At 41.4% G+C, this 25,339-nt stretch overlaps 2 protein-coding genes across 3 annotated transcripts in view; one reads left to right on the top strand and one right to left on the bottom strand.

The window, feature by feature from the left end:
- Positions 1–1,876: 1,876 nt before the first annotated feature.
- On the bottom strand, positions 1,877–21,700 carry FAM210A (family with sequence similarity 210 member A). 2 transcript variants are annotated; one of them, XM_068671421.1, is made up of 5 exons: positions 21,560–21,700; positions 8,877–8,995; positions 7,260–7,732; positions 5,016–5,127; positions 1,877–3,709 (listed from the first exon to the last, which is right to left on the bottom strand). In XM_068671421.1, exons 3-5 carry the CDS (start codon positions 7,706–7,708, stop codon positions 3,443–3,445), a joined length of 828 nt encoding a protein of 275 aa, XP_068527522.1. In that variant the 5' UTR covers positions 7,709–7,732; positions 8,877–8,995; positions 21,560–21,700; the 3' UTR covers positions 1,877–3,442. The 2 variants fall into 2 exon arrangements, with proteins under 2 accessions (XP_068527522.1, XP_068527521.1); XM_068671420.1 differs by lacking the exon at positions 21,560–21,700 and adding an exon at positions 21,390–21,542.
- Positions 21,643–25,339, top strand: part of RNMT (RNA guanine-7 methyltransferase) — a 17,636-nt gene continuing 13,939 nt past the window's right edge. The window contains exons 1-3 of the mRNA XM_068671419.1: positions 21,643–21,753; positions 22,084–22,319; positions 23,956–24,088. Of these exons, the coding sequence (XP_068527520.1) occupies positions 22,143–22,319; positions 23,956–24,088 (310 nt within the window). The 5' untranslated portion in view covers positions 21,643–21,753; positions 22,084–22,142. The remainder of the gene's footprint in view (positions 21,754–22,083; positions 22,320–23,955; positions 24,089–25,339) is intronic.

The following is a 25,339-nucleotide window of genomic DNA, read 5'->3' as shown; positions in this document are numbered from 1 at the left end:
TATGAGTTTGGCTCCACTCCCTTCTTGGGTTTTAACTTCTGCTCTGGCCCCATTTTGAGCCATGGCTTCAGTAGCAGCTGCAGTTAGGCCTCATCTTCAGCTCTTGCTCATTATCAGGGCACAGAGGTGGCTTTGGCCCAGTATTAGGTCACTACTTCATCTGCAGCTCTCCTGCTTAGGAGGCTACTGTGGCTCCTGTCCCCTGTTTGGGCCATGACTTTGGTTCAGCCCCACCTGAGCTGCAGCTTTGGCTCTGCCCCATTTTCAGCCGAGACCTGGCTTCAAATTCATTGGGCTGAGATTTTCAGCTCTGTCCCTTCCCTATCTTGAGCTCCAACATCAGGGCTGGCCCCATTTGGCCCACATCTTTGGCTCCAGCCCCAGTTTGGGTTGTTTCTTTGCCAAAATCTTGGCCAATGGCTTCAGTTCTGGCCCTATCTCTGGCTGCAACTTCAGACCCATCCTAATCATGGGTTGTGATTTCAGCTCCAACCCCATCTTGGGCCTCTGGCTCAGGTCTGGCCTGATCCTGGGTTGCTGCTTTGACTCCGGCCCTGCTTAGTCTGTGGCTTTGGCTTGGGCCTGCTAGCAGGTCATGGCTTTGGCTCCAGACCCACTTCTGTCTGTGGCTTCATCTCCAGCATGATCTCCAGTTGTAACTTCGGCTCTGGCCCCATACTAGGCTGTGGCTTCAGCTGCTCTTATCTTGGGCAGCGACCAGCTCTGGCCCCATCTTGAGCTATGATTTCTCCTCTGGACCCTACTCAGGCCCCTGCTTCTGCTCTGGACATGAATTTGCCTTCAGCTCTTTGCTGAATCAGCTCTTTGATTTGAATCAGCTCTTGCTCAGGCTGCTACTTCAGCTCTGGCAACATCTCAGGCCATGACTCTGGCTTGAGCTTGGCTCAAGCTCTTGCTTGGGCCATGCCCTCAGTCCCACCACGGGCTGCTAGTTCTGCTCTGGCTAGTTTTTGGGCTGCTGTTTTGGCTCTGGTTCCAGCCTGGGAACTCTGGCTCCAGCCCCATCTCAGGCCTTAACTTTGGATTCAGGTCCTCCTTGGGTGCTGCTTTGGTTGCAACTTCAGATCCAGCTCCTGCTCTGGGAGCACTCAATGCCTTCACAGCCACTTTTATCAGTGGTGCAGTGGAGAAGACAGAAGTGGGCAAGTCACCAAAGCAGCACTGCACTGACTCCGCATCAGGCTGACTTGAGAGGTCACCTACCAAAACTTCTGGCTATTGGTACAACCAAGCATTTAACTAATAGTCACAGAAGGTATTCAGGTGGAATTTTCAAAGCCTCCAAGATTCCCCTCCCATTTTGTGTAAATCAAACCATAGACACAATTCTGTGCTTTGTTAACTGGGTAGAGGATGTGGCCATCCCAGAAACTCCTCTGGGTGGCCCATGCTGCAGACTGACCCGAGTAGCTGGATGAGGCACTTACAGCTGGCCAGAATGAGCTGTTCCTGTGGCTGCAGGAATGGTCACACAGGACAGTCCATAGCATGTAGTTAGGACAGGAAGTCTTAACTTATGTTTTGAGGGCTACACAACCACCCCAGGAAACTGCCCTGTGCAAGTCCTGCCCCACGCAAGGAAGAGATGAGGCCCAAGAGCTGCACTGCAAGGTCCCAGCTCCTGGCCCCAGCCCCAGCAGCATGACTAGGGTGGACTTCAGCATATTTTCTCTTGGTTTTCCTTTTTCACAGCCAGTGTTGCCTGTGTCCTGCAGCATTATACAAAGCCTAATGTCAGAAAAATGTGTGCAGGGATAGTAAGAAAAAAATTTTACACTAAAATAGAAAGGAGGAAAAGCAGCTATTAGCTCCAGTCCTACAGCGGCGTTCACCTCAACAGCCTAAGAGTTCATAGTTAGAGAGAGTTACTTTTTAATAGTATTTATCAGAAACATGGCACTTTACATCTTCAGGGCACCAAATATACAGTGATTATTCCTCACAACATCCCTGTGAGGTAGGCATTAGATTGCAGTTACTATTTGACACGTGGATAGAGACAGAGAAGTATGTAATCAATCCTCCACAATTAAGTTAATGAAGTTCAACCCAGTTACACATGGACAGGACCTTAGTGACTTGAATGAAAACATTGAACTGTGGGGCTAATAAAGTATCAGCTATATTCTTTCATCCTAGTCAGTTACAAGGCTTAGGGTCCAACTCTGTTGCTTCCCCATATCCCGCTGCAAAAAAACTACCTTTGTTGAACAAGACATACATGCAGAGATTTGCTAGAAAGTGAGGTCTGTAACAGAAGTAGAAAAGAACCCACTGGAATTTAACCTAAATTTGAATAAAAAGAGAGAAGTTTGCCTGCCCAGTCAAATAGAGCAGATTCAAATTTAGTTCTACCATTTCAGCTATAAGTATTTGCTCGACCTAAAAATCTCAGGAATAGAATTCTGGTAGACTGACTGCTGTCTCAGAAATTATGGTTATTTTAAGGTAAACTGTTCTACTGACATCTGGAGGATCCTTGAAGAGGAACTTTTGGGTTTAACTCTAACTTTGTATGTATTTAAAAAGTCACATTAGTATACCAATTGCTTGAGTAAACTTCTCTCTTCTGGATTTTTGTTGTTGTTGGTATAGGGCTACCATGAAATAGAACAGTTTTGTAAACTTTAACATAATAAAAAATCTTAGTTTTTAATACACTATTGATTCATTTAGTAACTTCCTACTGTAAATCAGCTTTAGAAAAAAATAGTACACTTGACAGTATGGCTATTGCGATTAACTCATCTTCCTATCACTTTCAGTTGAGATTTCTGAAGAGATGCACTTTCCAAGAAAGGTCTCAACCTGTAAACTGTCACAGATCAGCTGAAGTCGAGCGTAGCTATTATAAATTCATTCAGACCGAGTAGGTAATCCTTTCGTTCCTTCATGTGCAGTATCAGTGATAATGGTCTGTCTCCACGCTGAGAGATGATCATGATTGAAGAGGTCTGGGTCCACATACTTTGAAACCCAAAATATGTTTTCTTTCCCAGTAGAGAAATCTTCATTCTCATTTAATGGAAGATTCAGCCTGATGGAAAAATGGCTGTGCACTAAGATGGAGGAGGAGTAAAGTAGTAGCTTTAGGAAGAAACCATCTTCATTTTGATGGAAAAAAATGGTGGGTGGGGAATTAACACTATCACCACTAGACATGAACTTCTCATCTGAGATTCATTTTTGCTTCTATAAATTGAAACTGTCACAACTGCTCCCTCGCAGAAAACTTTAGCTTTTGTGAATACACAGGATTTTTAAATCCACAGCGCAATTGTAGTTTCCAGACAAAAACAAAGAACACCAATAAAAACAAAAACAAACAAAAAAGAAATCTCAGAAGTGCACTTTGTATCTCCTGCCTCAAAAAAAGGTTAAAGTGCTGAGTTAGTTATATCTTAAAAATTAAGCATCTCTCCTAGTCCTTTATTTTTTTAAAGGAAACTTTATCTTTGGTTTCTTGTATCTTCTCCGTAATTTTATCCTTTGTTTCCTCCATCTTCTCCGTAATTTTATCCTTTGTTTCCTCCATCTTCTCTGTAATTTTATCCTTTGTTTCCTCCATCCTATCTTGTAGATATTCCTTTACCGGTGGTGGTGTGGACATATAGCCACTCTTACGTAGATATTTAACGGTGATGGACGTTCCTCCCAAAGTCACGGTATATCTGGCAGGAGTTGTAATCTTAAAGAAACCAAAGAATAGACCACATGAATAAAACAGGACAGTATTATCCACCAGGTGGTATTTTTAATATTAAGTATCTTGGCCAGTGTCAGATACTAAAAATATCTTCTATTTATAAGGAAATAAAACAATTAACAGTACATTCTCTACAAATGCACATCTTTTACACTAAGTATTCTTTTCACAAACTAGCACAAGCGTTAGACTTCCCTTTTAAAAAGCCTCCCTGTGCAGCTTGTGGGAAGAGCATTAGGTGTCTCAGAATGCAATTCAGAACAGCCAGTACATGAGCAATGAACTATAAAAGCAAAGAGGAAATAATAACAACAAGATATGCTTTAAATTCTAAAATTCATGAGAGTATAGGCATCTAACATTCAGTCCAAAAATAAGACTTGCATATAGACAGACAGAGCTAAGAGAGACCTTCAGAGGTCAGCTAATCCAACACACAACGAACTAGGTTAGTTGTTCCAGAAAGTTTAAATAACTTGCGTTTTTTCAGAACTTCAAAGATAATGCATGCAAAATCTTCCATTTGCAACCTATTTTAGTACTTTCATGCCTTGAAAGTTTCTTCCAAATCTCACAGCTGTAATAAAATCTTTTTATTTAACCACATTTATTGATCTCTTTCAGGTACAGGAGTAACTGGAAGAACAGTGCTTTCATGTTTTGTTTGGGAAAAAAAACAAACCTTAAAGTAACAGATAAATAGTACATTGGTTTTCTTTCCAGATACGATGAGCTGCATTTGAAGTGAATACAGTACTTTGGTTTTGTATGGTCTGACACATTTCAGGCTCCCAAAACACAGATTTTGCACATAAAACAACAAACGAGACCCAAACCTGAATGTAAGTAATTGATCCAAGTGGACAATGAAAGTACTTAAGAATGATAGAGAACTACAATAGAAAGACAAACTAACTCATCATCTAGGATAAAAATACCCTTACTTTTATCTGGAAATTGTGAAGTATTTAAAATTTACTTTGCTATCCCAGTTAATTATTCCAGGGATACAGAGGAACAGCTTAATTGTAATTAAATCTCTGAGGGCAGACAATCATCCTGCAGCAAACAAAGAAGTTATTTTAGAAATACAGATAGATTCCTTAAAGGAACACAGAGCCCATACCAACTTTCCAGTGACTATTCCTACCACAAAAATGAATGCTGGAATATGTGTAACTATCAAACAGAGAAAACAGCATTAATTCTTTCTGATCTAAACAAACAAACCCTGTTTATTTCACTGGGCAAGACTTAGAGCTTGTTTACAAACCATCCAAATACTTACTTTATACAATGCATATGCAGTTAGTGCATTTCCACTCTGGGAGTTTTTCAGGATGCTTACTATGCTGTCTGGTAAGCCAATCAACTCTAGGAATGGAACAACATTCACTCCTCTACCAAAGAGAAAAAAAATGAAAATGAGTAGGATGACACTTGAAACACGAACAGCGATTTATAGTATCATTTCCATTCTTAAACTCCATCCTACAATCTTTGCAATTTGATAGCAAAATATTTTTTCCATCTAAGCAATACACTTAAAAGGTTTATATTTTTATACATACAGACAAATTAAAGCTTTTTTGTTCTGCATTCCACCAAGAGGCAGCTCATTTACATTATCCTTGTTGGATAATATATCAACTACAAACTTACCTGTGTCTAGCTTACTATGTTTGGAGTTAACGTAGTGGTTTTAACACAGCTATTTAGGCTCCAGTTGTGCAACCTCTGTTTTGCCTATTTTTTCCCCTTTGGAAATTTCAGACTAATCTGCAACATGCCCAGAAGTACAAAATCCAGAGTTTAGTGTGCTGCCTTCAGTTTTAAATGAAACAAATGGAATGTGGCAAAAGAAAAGGAAGCATAAATTATATGCACAAGACAGGAGGGCTTTTAAGCCCATCTATTCCACCTGGTTAATGCAAAGTGGCAGAATAGATAGAGGAGCTCCTGTCATAAAACTTCTTTCTTTTTGAAAATGAGTGAAACTAACATCAGCATAAAGAAAAACTAAAGGCAGTCCTTCTTTACACTGTAGTAGAAAGCTACACACCACTATAGAAGGCCTGACTTTCCAGTAATTAGAAATGTTGTATTATTATCATCATCATCCACTTCTAACTAAAATTTTCATCATTTTAAGTGTCCTGTGCATATGATAGCTTTAGCATCAGGAACAGGAGCAGGTAGGAGCTTTCTACCAGTTACCAGGATCTACAACCTGAAGGCCTATGCTCAAAGTAGAAATTGGAGGAAGATCTGGAAGACAGCGTTAATCAATGGTATCAAATAAACCACCACAGTTTAGTCTTGTGTCATGAGCAGTCATTCTCAAAGTTATTTTTCCACTTCCAGAGGGTGCTGTTGCCGTAGCATGACATATCAAACCTTTGTTATAATTAGCTTCTAGTTAAATATTTCAGTTGCTTTCATCCGTCAAATATGTATTTCAGCAGCTAACTTAGTGTTTGATGAAAACTCGATCTGAAATATCTGGATGTGAGCATCAACCTGGATTCATCCAAAGCAAAATATTTTTAATAGCTCTGGACCTTTATTCTTCTGACAAGCTAAATTTAGAATGACATTTGGATCTATAGCTCCTAGAAAGGGCAATTATGCCAGCTGGTTAGAGTAACTAAAACAAACAGTTGTGTGGTAAGGCATTCTGATGTCAAAGCCCCATTCTTGCTGCCACAAACTGCCACTGTTTCATGCTTTCTATTATTAAATATACAACACCAGCAATCCAGAGATAAACATTTACTTATATTTAGCAAACCATTTGCAGATAGATAAAACTTCTTTTATCTGAACCAACAGCTTATAGCTGATGTTTTTTCTAATAAATGCCATTTTCCAAAACACTATCTGGCCCACGCTATAACTGAAAGAAACTAAAGTTACAAGAATATTTATTTTTTGCCATAAAGTATTTAATTTCCCATTCAGAAGTCTGGGCTACACCAGCAATTTTTACGGTAAAGGGAAGGAATACAGGAAACAAACAAAAAAAGGCGAAAAGATAAACGTGTTTTGTAAGGAGCTCAGAGTGAGGTAAAAGATTTGAAAGTCCAATGATGGGGGAGGACTGTGGATGAATGGAGAAGGAAGTGGTGAAAATCCTTCAAATACAAAGACAAAAAAAGCACAGGTCTATAAAGATCTCATCTAGCAACTCATAATCAGGATTCCAAATCTTTATTTTTATCCTGTGAAAGGTTACTAATCATTTTGATGCTGTTTACATCCACGCATATTTTGGGGAGACTGACATTTCTCCAAGTGTAAGCAAGACATCTGGTGTACAGAAATAACTGCACGATAATGGTACGCACACGCCACTCTCACAAATCCAGTACTTCAGTATTAACCTTGTACTCCAGGTAAAAACGTAGGCTCATTTCCCTGTTAGATTTAGAGGCACTTTTTAACACGGAGTAATAATTTATGTCCTTTCACCAGTGTGAGTCTGTCTCAATTCAACAACAGTATTGAGTAGTGCAACAAAATACCAACTTACTTCATGGCTGCATAGTAAAAGGATCCAAACCACACCGTGGAAGTCACAAGATGAACTGGAATCATGACTTTTCCATACTGTTTAAAAGTTTTCTTGAATCTTTGAACAAGACTAATTGATTTATCTTGCAATGGATCGGGATCTGAAGAATCTGTCTCTACGGGGCTCTGCTTGGGTACATCACCAGCTGAAGTCAAAGGATTCCTCTCTTCTGATACTTTGGGAGGAGAGTCTGCTGGCTGCGATGACAAAGCACTTTTCTTTGAGGTTAACAGTGCTACACCTGCATGAAGACATCGTTTAGGAGGGTCCAGTGCCAAAATCACTTTGCACCCAACATTAGATGACACTGATTGTCCTTTTATGCACTGAAAGACGCTACTGCGAGGAAAAACCAAACACATCCCATGCGCCAGCTGAGATGCTGTATGCAATACACTCCTTTGCATCTTGATGAAATGTGGCCAACTTTTCTGTAGAGAAGAAACAACAGGGAAAGAGTAAACTGAAATGCAATTTGTTATCTGATTTGTAATTCCTCCAATGCTACTTGAAATTCTGAAATATGCTTTCTATTCTATTTTAAAAGGCTTTATCTTCCTTTACAGAAATTCTGTTATCTTCTAGAATTAAGCAAATCGTTTTAGGTCTCACCTCATTAGTAGTCTGAACTATAACGTCCACTTCACATAGCACACTATGCCCCTCACAGCTAAAATGCTCACTCTACTCTCTCAAAACATTTTCAGATGTTTAGTGCTAGCTACTGCTTTTATCTGCATAATATTGCAGAGCTGTTGAAAAGGTACCCTCGAAAGTTCACTTGTAGAAGCAACTGATAGTTCAAGTGATACTTCCACCCTAGACAGATATAGTGTGACCTTACTGAAGTGCTTTGGTAATGGTGGGATGTACCTTAAAAAGGTATTATATGCAGTATAATTAACATTAATTTTTGGTGTTCTACGCTATTTAAAAGTAAAAATTCATACAGTAAAAAAAAAAATAAAAATTAAGTCTTAATAGTAACAAACCTAACCACAATAACCTGCCAGTATACATCTATTAGGAATTGGGCTGGTGCTGTTGCATGTTGTGAATTAAAAGAACAAAAATTAAACTGTAATCTCCCAAATACTGCAATAAAAAGCGCATTTTAAAACTGCAGTTCGCCTTATGATTCTGAACACTTATCAGTTATTCTTGAAAGTTTAGAAGAACCAATCACTGAGAGGTGCCCCACAACACAGGACAGGAATTTTGTACAGTGTGTATAGTAACTTGTAACTGCAGATTACTGAACAACTAACTTTCCTTCCCACCAAAGAAAAGCACCACTAGTTGATTTTAGCTAACTAACACCAGCTAAGTCAGTTGCATTACAACTTGTAAATCGATCATGGCTTTCAATTTTTAACTACCATAACAACTCCTCATACAAACCAGAAATCATTGAAGTTTACTTGAAACTCCGTCATCTTCACATCATCTTCTCCTTCACCTATAGCTTTCGGATATGTATTAACCAGGTGTTTTGATAGTTTTCATCTAGACTGTTGAAAATTATCAATAATTCATAACATAAACAGAGGTTTAAAAAAATGGAGCCATACATACCCCTTACTACTTTCCAGATACGCAACAAAAGGTATGATAAAGTTTGCGTCTTCAAAGAGTTGGTACTCTTCCACTTGTTCCCCGCCTTTCACAAGTATGTCTTCAACATATTGACGACTCTGTCAAAGTGGAAAAAGGGCACATTTAGAGAAACAGAAAGAACAGCCAACTGATACTATTATTTTTGTTCAGCCTGAAACCTTGCTTAATGAAGAAGATACCAGTGCAATTTCCTTTTTGGACTCTGACAGAACAAACGACAGTTTCTTTTCTGTGTAGCTTAAGAATTCTTGAACCGTGAACTAGTGTTTCCTTCCAAGAGGTAAGTTTCATAGTCCAAAAGGACTTCTGATGGAACATTCCTGCCTGTATATTTTCTAGATATTTTAATGTAATTATTTTTTATGTAATTATTGTGCTCGAATTAATTGGAATTACTAGAATTACGATGTTTGATGCATGGAAAACATCAGAGGAACGGTTCCAAACTCCCTGGACATATCTATCTTGCATGTGAAGCGCAGACACCCATTTCTGGGGAACTCATATTAACAGAGGAGGTTACTTCATCATGAGGGGAAAACTGGACTCTTGTTTCTTTGTAAAGCAGCGGTTACTCACTCCTGCTGAATTATGAACTCAGTGGGAGCCAAGAAGTGCTGCTGCTTGTAGAGCAGTAAATCATCTACAGGTTCTGCCTCTCAACGAGACGGCCTTCTGTAAGAACTCACTGGAAGCAGCAACTGCTTGTTGTATTTCTGTTTTTATGAGAAGCAGAGCTTCCTGCTGAATTCTTAGATACTTAGCAATTCTTAAATACTTAGATTCTTAGCAATTGTTTCTATAAACAAAAAGCGGTGAAAACACTTGATGATACTTCTTCATATACCAACCACCTTACTGATTTATAGAAATTATAATAAACCATAAGAAAACTACACAGCTTGCCTATAGCCCTTTACACTCCTCTCCTGAGGGTTGACACCCCCCAGGACTGTTTTCCCCTCACTGGCAGCGCACAGCACTCTGAGCACCTGCCCCAAGCAGGTTTCCATCACATCCGGCCAGCAGACCCACAACAGATACCTATCAACCTACGTGGACCTTCCACTGTACCCCACTGTTCTGCTCTCAGTGGATGGTTTCCTATTCCCAAATTCCAAAGAAGCTTTGAAAATTACCACCATACAGCATGGGGAAAGCAATGCTGATTCTCTCTCATCCCTAACAGGACTCTGCGATCCAACAGCCTTTGAAGGAGCTCATTTGGCCACGCAGAGACTAATGATACATCAGCAAAAGGAAAGTGAAAGGTGTTCCTGTGTTTTCTTGTTATTAGCATTTCTCAGAATGCTGTTTCTAGGTTTGCTGTCTAGCACCTACTGATGGCACAAAAGCACCACCACTACACACCTCTGATTCACTGCTATGGCTGCAAAACACTGTGGTTAGAAATGGCTTCCAGGACTTCAAAAAAAAACAAAAAAAAAAACCACCACACAACAACAACAAAAAACAAACCCAAACACCAACAAACACAAAGCAACCCCAAAAGGCTGTAATTCCCCTCAACAGGAGGAAGCAACAGGTCACTACTACGTGCTCAATCTTCACAAGTCAGCAGCTAACACTGCTGTGACTGGTGAGCGAGTTTCAGGGTGGCTGCTTGTGAGGGTAAGTGCCCTTCATCACCAGACTGGACAGCAGTCAGACTGCCACCGCTGGCTGAAAGCAGGGGGAAAAGCAGGGCCACCAACAGGACCTGCCACAACGTTTTTGTTGTTCCTTTGTCCTCAGACACACTTGGAGCTTGTTAACTAAAGGGTTTTTCTCCAGGATGCCAGACCCTCCAGGCCAAAGGGAAATTTTCTGACCATCTGCATAGATCCTGAAAAGGTCCCAAACCTTGTAAGCACAGATTAAAGTAAGTTCTAGCTGATATTCTAAGAACTACCTTACTTTTTGCTCCTCCCCTTTAAAAAGCTTTTTGTTAGATACTTAATGTATAAGGAAAGGTTTAGATGTAATAGAGCTTACGTTTGAGAGAATAAAACAGGTATTTCAAAACAAGGTTAGAGTTCTCCAAGAGATCCTACTGCTTTATGGGTACTTGTTTTATTTTTACTTATTTAAAGGAACATGAGAGACTTTTGATGTGTAAATTGAAGATGACGATATTGTCACATAGCACTACAAGACTAAAGGAAGCAAAAGTTAGATTTACAATGGTTACAGCAGGGTATTGGAAAATCAATTGAATGATATAAATTACTATGGCATGCACTTTGTAAACTGATTTTAAAGCAATGACTACTGGTAAAGGGGTGATGAGCGCAGCTGCTCAATGGTAGTGTTTTAATTACTCGTCTCACCATTGCAAACAGATCTTAAACAGGACAGACAACCCAAAGTGCACAATAAGTGTCCGGAATTTATAAGAAATATGAAATTGTAGTTGTTTCATCCTTCTAAAACATGAGAAGGATATAGATCAATCTGTCCTTTACGATGTGATGACGTGATTAGTGAGAAGTTCCTAGTATCCAGTACATTCAACAGGCAGCAGAAAGCAGCACGTCAACCCACAGCTTTGAGGCATAATTGTATTCTTTAAGAACAGTAATTTCCTCAAGATAATTATTAGTAATGTGAGTTATACAGTTGCCCCTGTAACTTTCAGTTTTGAAAACCCCTCAGATTCTAAGAAAGGACAGTAAGCTAGACATTATCCACAACTGCACTGGGTGACATTTGGAAAAATATTTCTTAGTTTTAATGTATTACTTTTATGCTATTGCATGATGCTGCAAAAGCACAGAGAAAGACAGAAGCGAGAAGCTTCAAATACGAGGGTGGAAAAGCTGGTGGGATGCTGCATGACAACTGGGTGGGGGAAGGTATTTTAAAGTATCTTAGTTTTTGCATTAGGTTTATCCACAGTATGCCACAAGCTAAAAAAAAAAAAAAAAAAGACAACAAACAAACATGGAGATGTCTAAGGACAAATACAGCTGCTCTCTGCTATAAGAATCTCATATAGTCAGTAACCAGATAGACGCTAGCAGGACAAACTATGAAATAATCTATAAACACTTCTTGGATAAGGTCTCCTCTGCAGTGCTGTCATGTTCTGGCCAGCTATTTAGCAGCATCTCCAGCTGGCTGTAAACCGAGCTGAAGAGATCTTGGCTGTTCAGGACACACTCCTGGTTGGGATTCTTGGACATCCACTGAGTTTCTGAAGGCACGTCTGCCTCATGACAGGTTATTAACAAGCCCTCTGACATAAGGGAGTGCTCTGGTGGCCTCCTGAGTAAAAGTACAGTTCAGCTCCTCATCACAGTGCCAGAGGCTTTGTTTGGGAAACTTTTATACTGTTGTAATTTAGAACAGCTTTCACACAAATCTGATGTGCTGCAGGAGCATCCTGTCTCTTGTATTTGCGCTGTAAGTCTTGGAAACACAGTCAGTGGTTACTAGAAAGTAGAGATTAGACTTGCTTTTACTCCTGAGGACAACAGGATCCTGAACAGAAGCTCAGGATCTTTTGGTGGCACAGAGCTGGGCTGTATGACTACCCTGAATCAGTTGTTTTAGCAATGTGCTAACATTTTAAGCAAAAAAGGTTCAAGGATCATTGGAAAATGCGAAAGTAACAAGCAGGCCAACATAGGTACAGCAAAGAGTGCTGGGGATATCCGCTCTTGGAAAGGGAAGTTATGTCAAGAGAGAACGTTGGATGAAGCTTTCACTAGGATAATTTGTATAAAAATAGTTACCCTTTCATAATTAAAAAGTTTTGAGCTACCAGTGAAAATAAAATGTGAAAATGGGGTGGATGTAAGACTGAACCTTTTGCCATCTAAGTTCTCTTTTGTAAAAGAGGTCAGAAAACATCTGGGGGAATTGAGGGCATAATGTAAGTAGACTAGCCTGGTTTATTTTCCCAGTTCCACAAGAAACACTCTGGACACAATATGTAAATATGGACGAATTTAAAGCACTTATTCTGTTAGCGTTTGAAAACAGAACATTAATTATACCACTGGAGAGTTCCCACTGAAAATCCATGAGCTTTTTCCACTCCCCAGGCACTATTCTCTGAAACCAGAAAATTAATTTACATTCCTGTCAATTTTAGTGCAAAAATCAAGGAAACTTTGAGGTCTGTGTTGTATATATAGCAGAATTTGGAAAGGACACAAACCACATTCTCAGAAATCCTTTCCAGTTCACCTTTTAGATTGCGTAAAAAGTAAATGCACAGAGATCCCACGCAAACAGCCGGGTTAATAAGAAAACCTTTATATTGAATAAAAAATATAAGTAATATAATAAAAAAAGACTTGTTTCACGTTTAAATTGTTCAACAATTTATTGACAACATTTTAAAAAGCACATTGCCAAACATTAAGCTAATAAATCAAGAAGAAAAGCAAAAAACTACTGAACTTAAAACGTTGCCTAAAAAAGCTGGGGACACATTTTGAAACCGTTGTAGCAATAGTGCAATATATGTAAAGCATCATTGTTTTTTCTAAACACGACATAAAACGTAGCTATAAACCTCATAATAACTGAAATGCTTCAGCATAGCATGCACTCACTATCCATGGATGGGAAATGGCAGCATATTGGGAGTTTTTATTCTTTGCATAAGTACTTCAAGAGAATATGAATAAGCATTTAAAATTCATATTTCCGCTTTTACTACTTCTGCAGTATCCTTAATACAATCTGTTATTCATTCAAACCTAAGATACTTGGCTGTAATTTGAAGTTTGGGCATCACTAGCTGCCTCATCCTGCCCATCACTCAGAGCTGCCTGAAAAATTGAACGTTTGTGTTTTAGGCCAAAGGGAGCAATGCAAACCGAGTCATGCTGAAATTTATTAAAATCTTGCTGAAAGTCATCACATCAAAACACAATACAAGGGTAATCTTACAGACGAATTGCTCTAGTAAGTTAGGCATGATGGAGGCGGAATGGGCTGATCTCTGTATCATTACTTATTAAATGCTAAGCAGTATATTTTACACTTATCATATTACTACAGTTCAATACTAATGTAAGTGCAAACAATTTTTTAACCTTCATTTTTATCTAAACTACTGCAGTTCTTGCTTAAACTTAGTAATGTTTTCAGTAACTTTGGTCAAGAAAGTAGAATAAACCCTTTGACATAAGATCCCTAAATACACGGCAATCTCCACTGCTACCGTGTTCGGATGCTTTAAGTCTTGGTAAGCACAATAAAAACAGCTTTTAGGCAGAATAGAAGTTCTTGTAGACCTTTCTATATAAATTCTGAACACTGGATTCAGAACGTAAATAAAGCAGGAGAACCTAATGCAGTGTCTGTGCTGAATTACAGAGCTGGAATGCTAAACAGGAGGCTTAACAGCTGATCTGCACCCCATCAATGTGACAGCGGTATCCCTTTTCTCCTGTACGCTGAAAAGCATCGGATCTCAAGCTTGCACACAGTTGAGCATAACATAAAAGCATGAATGTTCCCTCCCCAATTCTTTTAGACAAGTATTCAGTTGTGTGCAGTGCTTTCTGCTCTTCAGAACTGTTTTAATATCTGGAACTATTCTATATTTTAGCTCTGAACTCTGTTCAGAGCTGAGAATTTCCCCCGTTCAGAACTTTGCAGCTCTGCAGTGCTGAGCATCTAGGCCGGGTTCCTTCATTCTTAAGTTTCACTCTGCCCTCTACTGAATTTTTCTAAAAAGTACAGCTCTTGTACTAATACTACAAAAGGTCTCCCTACTCTGGTTCCTTCCAACAAGCGTGAATCTGCTTGATCATCTCCTATGTTGTTTCTGGATATAAAAACGAAAACAAAATACAAACCAGCCTTCTAAAGTGCTATCTGATTTGAGCTTTTTCGCACAGTCCATTTGTTACTCTACAGACACATCTGCAATAAGCAAGTTCGGAATTTACATTCTTAGAAGGTAACTAAACTTAAAACCAGGTACATACATCTACGCTAAAAAGGCTGAAAACCTCACTTTAGCTCAACACAGAGATCGTATCTGTCTGCTTATTCTTTTGCCTTCCATGCATGAACTTTCACTTTAAGCGAACAACCAAAATCAGATCTATTTCTCTCTCATTCTTATTTCACTCCAATGTAACAAGTTTCCCAAGCAACCCCTAGTAGCCCCTTTCATCCTAAAATCTTTCAGCGTATCATTAGTTTGTTCCCCTCAAAACACTGGTGGTTTTCTTTCACAGGGTTTTCAACCAGAGGGCCATCGCATGGAGGTGTGTGGGGTAGGTGTGCTCAGCAATGGGAAGTTTCTAAGGGGTCTGCAAAAGATAATTCCCATAAGTGAGCCTCACATTAGGGCAGTTTCACAGAATCATCTAGGTTGGAAGAGACCTCCAAGATCACCTAGCCCAACCTTTGACCTAATACTAACAAGTCCTCCACTAAACCATAATCTAAACATTTTTTAAAGACCTCCAGGGATGGTGACTCAGCCATCTCTCTCATCCTGCATTGTGACTACCAAAACCTCCCCCCCTTTCTGGTCTTGATAAATACCATTTTTGCCACCTCAGGTCTTCACAGGTCTCTCACCTCACTGCTCTGTGTCCCTTCCCTCTGTAACCAGACTGTAGTCAACAGTACCAGCTGTAATTAAATTGTTATTTAATTTCGTTGTAAGTTAAATGTTAGCTAACATAACCTACACATAAAACATCACAACTCAATGAAAACAGCATCCCCCATCAAATTCACTAGAAGTGAGTAAAGACTTCCAGAGAGCGTGCTCAAGGAAAAGCCTTACAATTAGAAACAACACAGGAACATATGTAAAACATCCCCAAAACAAAAGCAAACAAAATACCCCAAACCATTCCTCTTGTCCTCCAACCCCCAACAGAACTTCAACGCCAACAGAATCAATCCACAGTGGAAAGAAACATTAGGTTCAAGGTTTTCTTTTATTCTTTCACTAAATTTCACATTTTCAAACACTGAAAAAGCTGTCACTTTTTTCCCAGCAAAAAACACCGAACAATCATCTTTCAGCAGAATTACTGTTGGCAGACATTTGCTTCCAGTACAAATCTTTTCTAAATATTCCAAGCGTTGAATTCTCTGTTGTGGATTCAAACTTCTCCATATGGGTAGTATCAATCAGAAAACCTTGAAAAATTACGCGTGAAGAGGCTGATCATAACATTTACTAAACAGACAGATGTTCAAAACCACATTCGTCATCTAATTTTTGGTAAATGCTGTTCCCTACATCTCTACAAACAAGCACGACCTGTCCTTACGAGTAGTAGTAGTACTTTTAATAGAGTTTTGATGGCTGAGTGGATATAATTTATTTGCCTTTAGCAGCATCTTTTGCTTAGAGGGCAGGATCGATAACGTTGCTGGCCATGCAATCAGCAAAACCGCACCATCCAAAAGTGTCTGAAAGAGCATCAGACTCACAGAGCGGTGACTTCACACCACAAGGAGCTCTGATGGGACTTCAGTATCAGAAGCCAAGTATCCTTGCTCTGCCCGAGGAAGCGCCCTTGGTGTCCATAGAAGAAGCTACCAACCTCTGGCAGAGTTCCTTTCTGTTTACTAAACAGCACCACAAAAAGATTCAGATGGTCCCCTGCATACCAGGAGGAGTCTTTCCATCAGCTAGTCTTTTTTTTTTTTTTTTTTTTTTTCTGACTTCACCCTTGCCCATGTAACACCAAACTTTCACCCACTGCCAGGACACGAGTCCTAAGGAAACAACATTAAGGGATGAACATTCACTGCCTGCTGTGTGGGAAGGGAAAAGCAGGTAGTAGTAATGTCATTGTAAAAATTAGGAAATCATTTTTTCACCAACCTTTAAATTTAGAAATAAAACTTATAAACCAGGAGTATAGAATTTCAGATGTTAACATAAGTTACATCATTAACCACAGCAAAAAAAAAAAAAAAAAAAGTAACTTGATTGTTTTAATTTTCCAACTTTTTAGACAAGGCAATTTAAATGGTAAGAACACATCCATTGTGAGAAGACCACGTTCTACCAACAGGCCTAGAGATCTATTTTAAAGCAAACATGGTCTTCAGGACCTACTCCTCAGTGTCATCTACACAAACGCCTGAATTTCACAATCAACCACAGGTCAAAATATCTCAGGAAGACATAGTGGACTTCTGACAGTGTACAGGGCCTAGCAGTAGAAGGCAAACCATGAGATACCTCCCTAAGTGCTGGACAGTTAATAGAAAACCCGCAACGTAGAGCTCTGTGGATTCACAAATTCTTTATTGACACACTACAAGGCCTACAATTGCTTTGGAAAGAAAACACAGTTGAAAAGATCTTCCAGTCAGAATACGCTGCATCTAAAAAATATCTTTTAAATCACTCTTCATTAGCTACAGAACACAACTTGCTCTTGTCCTTTCAGGGGCTGCTGCAATACTTTGAGGCAAGATGGATGTACAGTCTGATCTCTGTCCTTCTTACTGACGGAGAGAATTTATAAGCCACAGACGTATGGAAAACTGAATTCCTTGGGAGTTTTGTCACAAGGTTAAGGTTGTGACAAAAGTTTGTGGTTGTTAAAGACTGAATTTAAGTTGTAGCCATTTTTCAGAAGTATCACATCACCTACTTTCATAAAGCATCTCAAAGCTTACTATTTCTGAGTGCTACCACTCTCTCAAAGCTAGTTAGTGTTACCTGCCTGTTCATTCTTCCCTAATTCCAGCACATATGCTTCATTTCTGAGGAAATCATGCTAAAAATTAAAGTAGCTCTATCCCACGACATACCTACTCCTGTTGTCCAATACCTTCACATGCCTTGTTAATTAGAAACTGGGGCAGCACAAGCTAAGCAGAGCTGTAAACCTACTGACACAGCAGAATAAAGTGTGTATTTATGAGTTCTCTGTACTTTCATTTTTATGAGTTCTCTGTAAATATTCATGACAGGATTAAAATATTTTTGGAAGATATCCTAAGTAAATTTGCTAATGTGTCATTCAAGGGAAGTAATAGCAAGCAAGTTAATTTTCCCAGGCAGGCCTGTATCGCCCACTCTCATCTTTACGACCAGATCAAAGTAAGATGCACGTCACCAAAGATATCTATCTTGGAATGCTTTACATACAGCAGCAAGAGAAGAATCCTAGGATCACAACCTGTGAAAGCACACTGTGTTTTATGAGATGGGACCAACAAGGCCCAAGGCTAGTGTTTCAGTACAGAAATATCCCTCCTTCAGAAGGCACAGCTCAAGACAGTAGGAGAAAGAGATGTCATCTGATTTTAACATCGGCAAATCAGCTTTGAAATCCACAAAATACTAACAGCAAGCAGTTAACCAGCTGACACATGCTGGGGCTAAGCACTACCATCAGAGTTAAAATATAAGCGTCTTCACGCTCTATTCAACAGTTCCATCAGTCACTTTGGGCAGAAACTTACCGAACTGCTGTGAAGCCACTCACACATTTTTATTAAGAATCAACAAAATCCATGTATCTGAAAACCTGCTGTTGTGTTTTATGATTTGTTCACGAGCATTTGACTGTATAGCCTTAATTTCTTCACCCATCCCACTTTGCAAGGACAGGCTGTTTGAGTTTTGGAGAACTGCAGAGGATCACAGCCACGCAACTTCTTGTTTTGTTTATGTAACAACTGCTACACATGGCCAAGGTCAGTTTTTGGACAAGATCAAATAGCAGAGCCCTGGGATTCAAATTTGCAGCCCAGCTAACTGGCACTTTCATTTTCTGATGCGTGCAAATGGAACAAGACCTAGTTTTACCATTCAGATATCTTTGTTTAGAAGGAGTAGCGTCATGTCTTGAAACATAAATGTCATTTTTTGTTGAATTGTACAATCTGTACCTAGTTTGAAGGTGATGCAAGGAGAACTGAGTGGCAGAAGACACTGGGGTGGAAAAGATTTGAGAGGCTCAGAGGAAACATGAAGTCCATGAGAACTGAGATCATTACCATTTGTGCTACAGAAGCGTCTCAACACCAAGCAGGGTGATATTCTACCACACAAACCCTGTGTGTTAAAGGAGAAATTAATTCTGTCCTTAACTGCTTACTTACTGAGACAGAAAAAAGGTTGGAGGACGGACAAAATTAGATCCACCACTCTGATTTACTAAGACCTCATTAAACCACAATTGTCCCAACTGTTTGAAGCAATATATTCGACTTAGTAAGAACAGAGCTTGTTGCACTCAATGTATTGGTATCTTCAAGATCAGCTGAATTTGGGAAGGTACTATCGCAGCATAGCACAAGGATTTTCCCTTGGTATTCTGATAGGTATTCTGATTGGTTCAAACACTCTAGATCAAGGATTGACCTCATGGCCAGGGATTCCTAAAAGGCTACAGAGTACCTCTGGTAGATTCCTTGACTGGAGTCAGATGGATGGTGTAGCACGACAACATTAAAAAATACGTAAATAAAAAAGGAATACTGCTCATGTTACAAAAGTTTTCTTCTTCATTTTAAAATTTTAGGTCATGATAGCTTCCCCCCAAAACCAAGATTTTTTTTTTATGCCCCTGTCCTTACAGTAATAAAACTCTGTTGAGAACAGAACGTTATACTTCAGTTAAAAATCAATAAAACTACATTTATGATTGTATTCTTAAAATAAAACTCCATTTAAATGACCGTTAATCATTTTCTTAAAGGGTCAGATCATTCTTTCATGCCACTTTCTCTCTTGCACCAATCCTTCCAAGAACCTTCCTAAGAAGACAGAGGGTGGTTCAGCGAAAAGACTGGTTTCCAGTTTTCTTCGCACTGTGCCAAAAAATATCGAACATAAGCCTTGTTTTGAAATTTCACCAACAAAAACCGCCACACCCTACCAAGTTTTTAAAGCATTCCTCCTGTCCCTGAAGATTTCAATCATGTGTTAGGTCCAAGCCTCAGTTCTTTCAGTGGTTTTATTCTATTTTTACTCCTGAAATCTCGCTAGCGTTGGATTTGCTTCAGTGCCTAATTTTCAAAGTATGTTCAGCTTCAACAATCTGGATTTAGAGCGTATCAGTACCAACATTAATTATGTTGGATCTTATTCCCAAGCTGCAAAACTGATTGCAAGGAATGTTACGGATTCAACTACCAGTTTTACAGTCATTTTTTAAAATCAGTACTTTCTGCTTTTGCCATTGTATTAGTTGCGCCCTTATCTTTAAAGCCAAGGTTGAAGTCAGAACTCCACAGAGGTCCAAAAAACGTGTTGAGATGCAAGCTGAGGCCTGTTATCTGAGATAAGGGGACACCAGTAACTCCCTGCCTTACAAAAACAGACTGATTCTGTCCTTAGCGATGCCTATGAGCACATACACAGAGCTGGGTTGGCTTGTCAGGAGATCACCTACAACAGCAGAATTACACAGATCCTTCTAAATACAAAAACCTGATAAAATCTTTTCTTATCAGCTGCTACAGTCTGTGAAGTAGATGTGCAGAAAGTCGCGCTAGACAAATCTTTTTTATCTTACATTCCTTACATGCTCAGAGTGTGAATTTGCCTACTCGGTTTTTGCCATGTGCAGGCCATCTGATATCCACCTACCCAAACCATCCAATGATTTTTCTTCTCCCTGATGGCAACGCTTCTCCAGCAGCCAGTGCAATTCCACAGCGCTGCCGCAGAGGCCACTCACACCCCTTCTACCTCAAGCAGCCTTTGAACAGCAAAAGGAGATAAACACCTGCTGTCAGCACCACAGGAGATGGATGGTGGGGACACATTATCCTCTGTACATACATTTCCCACGCAGAAGCAGCTGCAAGTCAAATAACCTAGCGCACAGGCGGCAACTCAGATTCCAAATTTGGAACTTGCTCCCCATCTCTCCCTCAAGCAGCAGAACTCTGGCGAATCGTTAAGTTTATACTTGTAACAGTAGACGCCTCTTGGGGCTTAGATGAGCTGAGGAGCACTGCTGGTTGCAGTCTGCTGATGAATTAGGTTTGCTGCTGGCTTCTGGGGCACTTTGTGTGCTGCTGTCTGAACTGTTGCTTCCTACCTTGGGCCAGCTTGCTGAAGGAACTTTGGAAGCGGGCATAAAGGCGGTGAAACCTGTAGGCTGCGTTACCTGACACACATCCACACTTGATTTAAAATTGGTCACTCTCAGGGTTGATTACCAGAAGGGGATTACCAACAAGACCCACGACTCCAGGCAGGGCTGCTAGAAGGGTCCCGCCTTGCCAGTGCCTCCTGGGGATCCCGAGGCCCCCAGAGCAAGCCCAAACACAACGCGTAAGGAGAAGAGGCTGAAGAAGGGCTGGAGCCCAGCACGTAAACACAGCTCCGACCGCCAGGAGCTGCGCTGCGGCCGGCTGGGGCCCCACCACGGCACCCGCGGGGCCGCCGCCTCCCCCCGCCCCCAGCGGCCGGGCCCTGCCTCCCTCCTTCCCTCCCTCCCTGCCCGCACCCCGTGAGGCGCCCACACCCCGGGGTCCGCCACCCGCACCGAGCGGTACCTCACGGCCGAGCCGCCGCCGCTCCTCCTCCTCCTGAGGCGGCGGTTGACCAACGGCCGCCAACGGCCGCCAACGGCCCCAGCCACGCGCGCGCCGCTCCCCGCCCGCGCGCCCCCCCCCCCAGCGCGCGCGCCAGGGCAACGTGCAGCGCCGCCCGTCCCCACCATCACCTTGAGCGCCGGCGGCGGGGCCACTGCGCAGGCGCGGCGGCCCTGCCCGCCGCGCGCGGCCTGCTGGGAGTCGTAGTCCCGTCCCCGCTCCGCCGGACTCACGCGCGCATGCGCAGCGCCCCGTTGTTCCCCGGACGTGACGCCGCGGCGGAGGGAGCCGCTTCCGCAAGCGGGATGGCGGAGCGCCCGGCGGGGTGAGCGCCGCGCCGCCTCCGCCCTCCTGGCCCGCGGCGCGGCGGCGGCGGAGGCGGAGGGGAGGGGGGGGAGGGAGCGGGGCGACGGCAACGGGCAGGCGGCGGGGGGGGCGGGGGGGGCGGGGGGGGCGGGGGGCAGCGGGGGGGGGCGTGGTCACGGCGCGGTGGGCGTGGTCACGGCGAATGGGGGCGGGGTTATGGTAATTAGAGGCGTGGTTATGGTAATTAGGGGGCGGGGATTCGCGGTGGCGCCGTTGCCCCCGGGCGCTGTCTTTCAAAATGGCGGCCGCCAGGCGCCAACGGCCCCCGGGGGGCTCCCGTTGCCCGCAGCTCCCTGGTGTGAGCGGCCGGCCCTGAGGGCGCTGCCCCCGCGGAAAGGAAAGGAAGGGATGGCCGATCTGGGCGCGGCGGCGGAGGAGTGCGCGAAGGACGGGGAGCAGCCCCGTGGAGACGCGGAGGAGGGAGGCAGCCCCGGCACAGCGCGCCCCGGAGGCGGCGAGCAGCAGGAGGGCGGCGGGGCGAAGAGGAAGGCGGAGGAGCAGGGGGGCGAGCCGCCCAAAAAATCGGTGAGTAGTGAGAGGCTGCTGGAAATGTGCCTCCTGTTAACTGGGAGAGCAGTAAGGGAAAGCATTGCTTTGTAAGGCACTGCCCCATATCCTATATGTGCCTATAGAAGCTGGTGCTGTGGTTCTGAGCCAATCGGTTTTGATATTTTGGGATTCCTGTGTATAATCTGAAAATGTTTTTGACCTAATGCTTTGTTTCTGTGTTCGTATATAGACGTTAATCATCAGTCTGGAGAAATTAATACCCTTTGTCGTGGCAGAAACGCTACTAACCCATCATCTCTTCGCTAAAGTATTTCAGGGTCAGAAGGACAAGGAATGCGCTGTTACGGCACAGCCTGAGGGTATAAAGAGGTTCGACTCTTTCAGATCAGGCTGAAAGCAGCTGCCAGCAATCTAGATGCTACATCTGATGGCTAACAGTGGTCGCAGCAGCTGGCGTGCCTTAATGGGTTGTATGAAGGTGTCTCCCTCGCTTGTCAAAGCCAGCCTCTCGAGTTTAAGTCAGTGGCTGGCAGGGGACCATCTGTGCTTACCCTGAAAAAGACTGGGAAGGGTCAAAATATTTGTTAGTCGCAGTCAGCTGAGTGTGGTAATGAACAGATGATGGGGTTATAGCTATTCCAGACAAGTAAGGCTGTGTATGTGCTCAAGGTTACCAAAATTATACAAAACGTTGAAGAACAAACATACCATATTAAAGTGAGATCTTCTTGAGCAACTGGTATTTCAATAATAAGGTATCTGGGCATTGACTTTTTTAGTGGATTACTATTGGAATTGCTTTTAATTGCAATGTAAATTCATGGTGGCTGGCATTTTGTGGTATGTTTGTGGGCGCTGACTGAGAATCCTTCAGTCTTGGTTGTACTGTTAGATGCTTTTGTCTTGCAGAATTTGTGTTGGTTCTCTGTGTTTGGTTACTTTGTATTTTATTTATAACTTTTTTATGTGCTACTGGAGATTGTTCTCAAGGTTAAGAGATGTTAGGAGCGTAATAACTAGTTACATAGTACTTTTCAGTATCATATGGGGCTTCCTATTTTGGACTAATTACGTTCAAGGCTAAAACAGGCGTTTCTATGGCCTGCTGATAAATATTAAATGGGATATTGTCATCAAATCATTATTCTTTCCCTTACCCTGGTTTGTTCAAAGCTCTGGGAGTTACCACTGACAGCTTTGCACAAAAACAGCTAGTCAGCATTTTGGATAAATCGGGAGTTTATACACTTCTGTTAACAGCAAACAATGAAATTTCTGAACCAGGATTTTCTAAGAACCTTAAACGTGAAATAATGCTCAGAGAGAAGGAACATCCTCCTTTTCAGTCCCTGATTTAAAGGGAATGAAACTGAGAAAACTTAAGCAAAGATGCTGGGCATCATCCAGAAGAAGTTATGTGGGCCATCTGAAAATGGAATTAAATTTTTGAGGCAGTTGACTCTCCCATGATTGAAGTACTGATGTCAGTTTCAGGGCAGATACATATACAAAAACATTTCCCCATAATGATGGTGACCAGTGTAGCTTGTTTCCTTTCTTAAATCTGTTAAGTGGACACATCTCTTGATCAAGTGAGAAAATAATACAATGAATTTTCTGCTTCAGTCTATTCTTCCTCTTGTTTCTACAGAGTGAGCCAGGTCATGGGCAAGCTGTAGCTGCACATTATAATGAGCTTCAAGAGGTTGGATTGGAAAAACGCAGCCAGAGTCGCATATTCTACCTCAGAAACTTCAATAATTGGACAAAGAGTGTCCTCATTGGTAAGTTTCCTTAATTGATTGCTTAGCCTTTAATAAAATGTAACTTATTTTTGTTTGAAAATTTGCCTTTACTGCTCTCTGATGTTGATTATTGAACGTTGTCCTTTAACAAAGTAAGATTTTCAAGCCCAGTAAAATGTCTGTTTTTATCTATATTTTTGTTTTGAATCCTTACGGTGGTGTCTTACATTGTTGGAGTGGGAAATAAATGCTAAAGTTTTAAAGATCACTTGACCTGAAAACTGGAATGAGTTCGTACTGGAAATCGTTTTTCTTCATGCTGTTTTTAAAGAGAAAGGGACAACTCTGAATCATAAAGAATCTGTTCTTGTTAGAGTGAGTTCTTTGTGTTATTTAAATCTATCTCAAACAATTTCTAAACTATTCTCAAAGTAGTCTGTTCCTAGGTCTACATAAAGCAATTCTGCAGAAAACTTGAATGTGTAAATTAGTTTAAAAAGATGAAAAACTAGAGAAAGTATTTTTAAAGAAGCAGCAGCTTCTTATAGAAGGCTACAAATTAATTCCAAACCAAAACCTTCCTGTCTTCAAACAAAGAAAATGATTGTTGGTAGAACACCACAAATTCATGGAGAGCGAGGTATGCCAGGATATGTTGTCACCATTTGTCTTAGCATGCTGCTTTTTGTTGTATTTTATTAGAGCAGTTAAAAGCAATATTTAGGTTTATATAAAGCTGTTCCTGAAACCTGTGTTCCAGCCTTTCAGTCGTGATCCATTTCATTAGCATGGTGTTGCAGCAGTTGTATCAAAACATATTTTGTCTCTCTTACTGTGAAGAGAAGTGGCTAGCACATTGATACGTTTTGCCTAATATGCCAACATCAGTCAGCTCGAGAATAATCTAGACAGGGTGGAGATGGAAAAGAAAACAAAATTTGTTTTATATTGTGTAAAAAGACAGCAAATACGTAGCTAGTGTTATTGCAAGGCCTAGGAAAGGCTGAGAGGAGAACATTACGCGTGCTTGTAATGTGACTGCAAGAAAAAGTTGTGGCTGGTATATTTAATCGGCTTTTAATCTTCTGGCTTTTGCATACTTAAAAATAACATCTGCCTTCATTTTAATGATAATGAAAGGGAGCCCTGTTCCCTCCTCACACGTGGGGTGGTTGTTTAGCAGGAGCAGTGTTGCCTTTGTCTGTTAGGGAAGCAGTGTCGTGCTCCAGTCACAGGCAAAGCATGTCAAATAACAGAAAGTATTAATTACCTTTTCCAAAATCTTTAAAG

Source organism: Anas acuta, chromosome 2 (assembly GCF_963932015.1).
Source record: "Anas acuta chromosome 2, bAnaAcu1.1, whole genome shotgun sequence".
Lineage (NCBI taxonomy): Eukaryota > Metazoa > Chordata > Aves > Anseriformes > Anatidae > Anas > Anas acuta.
Note: the sequence above shows the minus strand (reverse complement) of the source record. Positions and strands in the feature narration are given on the sequence as shown.

Coding starts and splice junctions, on each gene's coding strand:
- FAM210A (XM_068671421.1), bottom strand. CDS start 7,708: ATGCAAAGGAGTGTATTGCATACAGCATCTCAGCTGGCGCATGGGATG. Junction 5,128..7,259: donor TTTTACTATGCAGCCATGAA/GTAAGTTGGTAT, acceptor TCTCTTTGGTAG/AGGAGTGAATGTTGTTCCAT. Junction 3,710..5,015: donor CTGCATATGCATTGTATAAA/GTAAGTATTTGG, acceptor GGTTTCTTTAAG/ATTACAACTCCTGCCAGATA.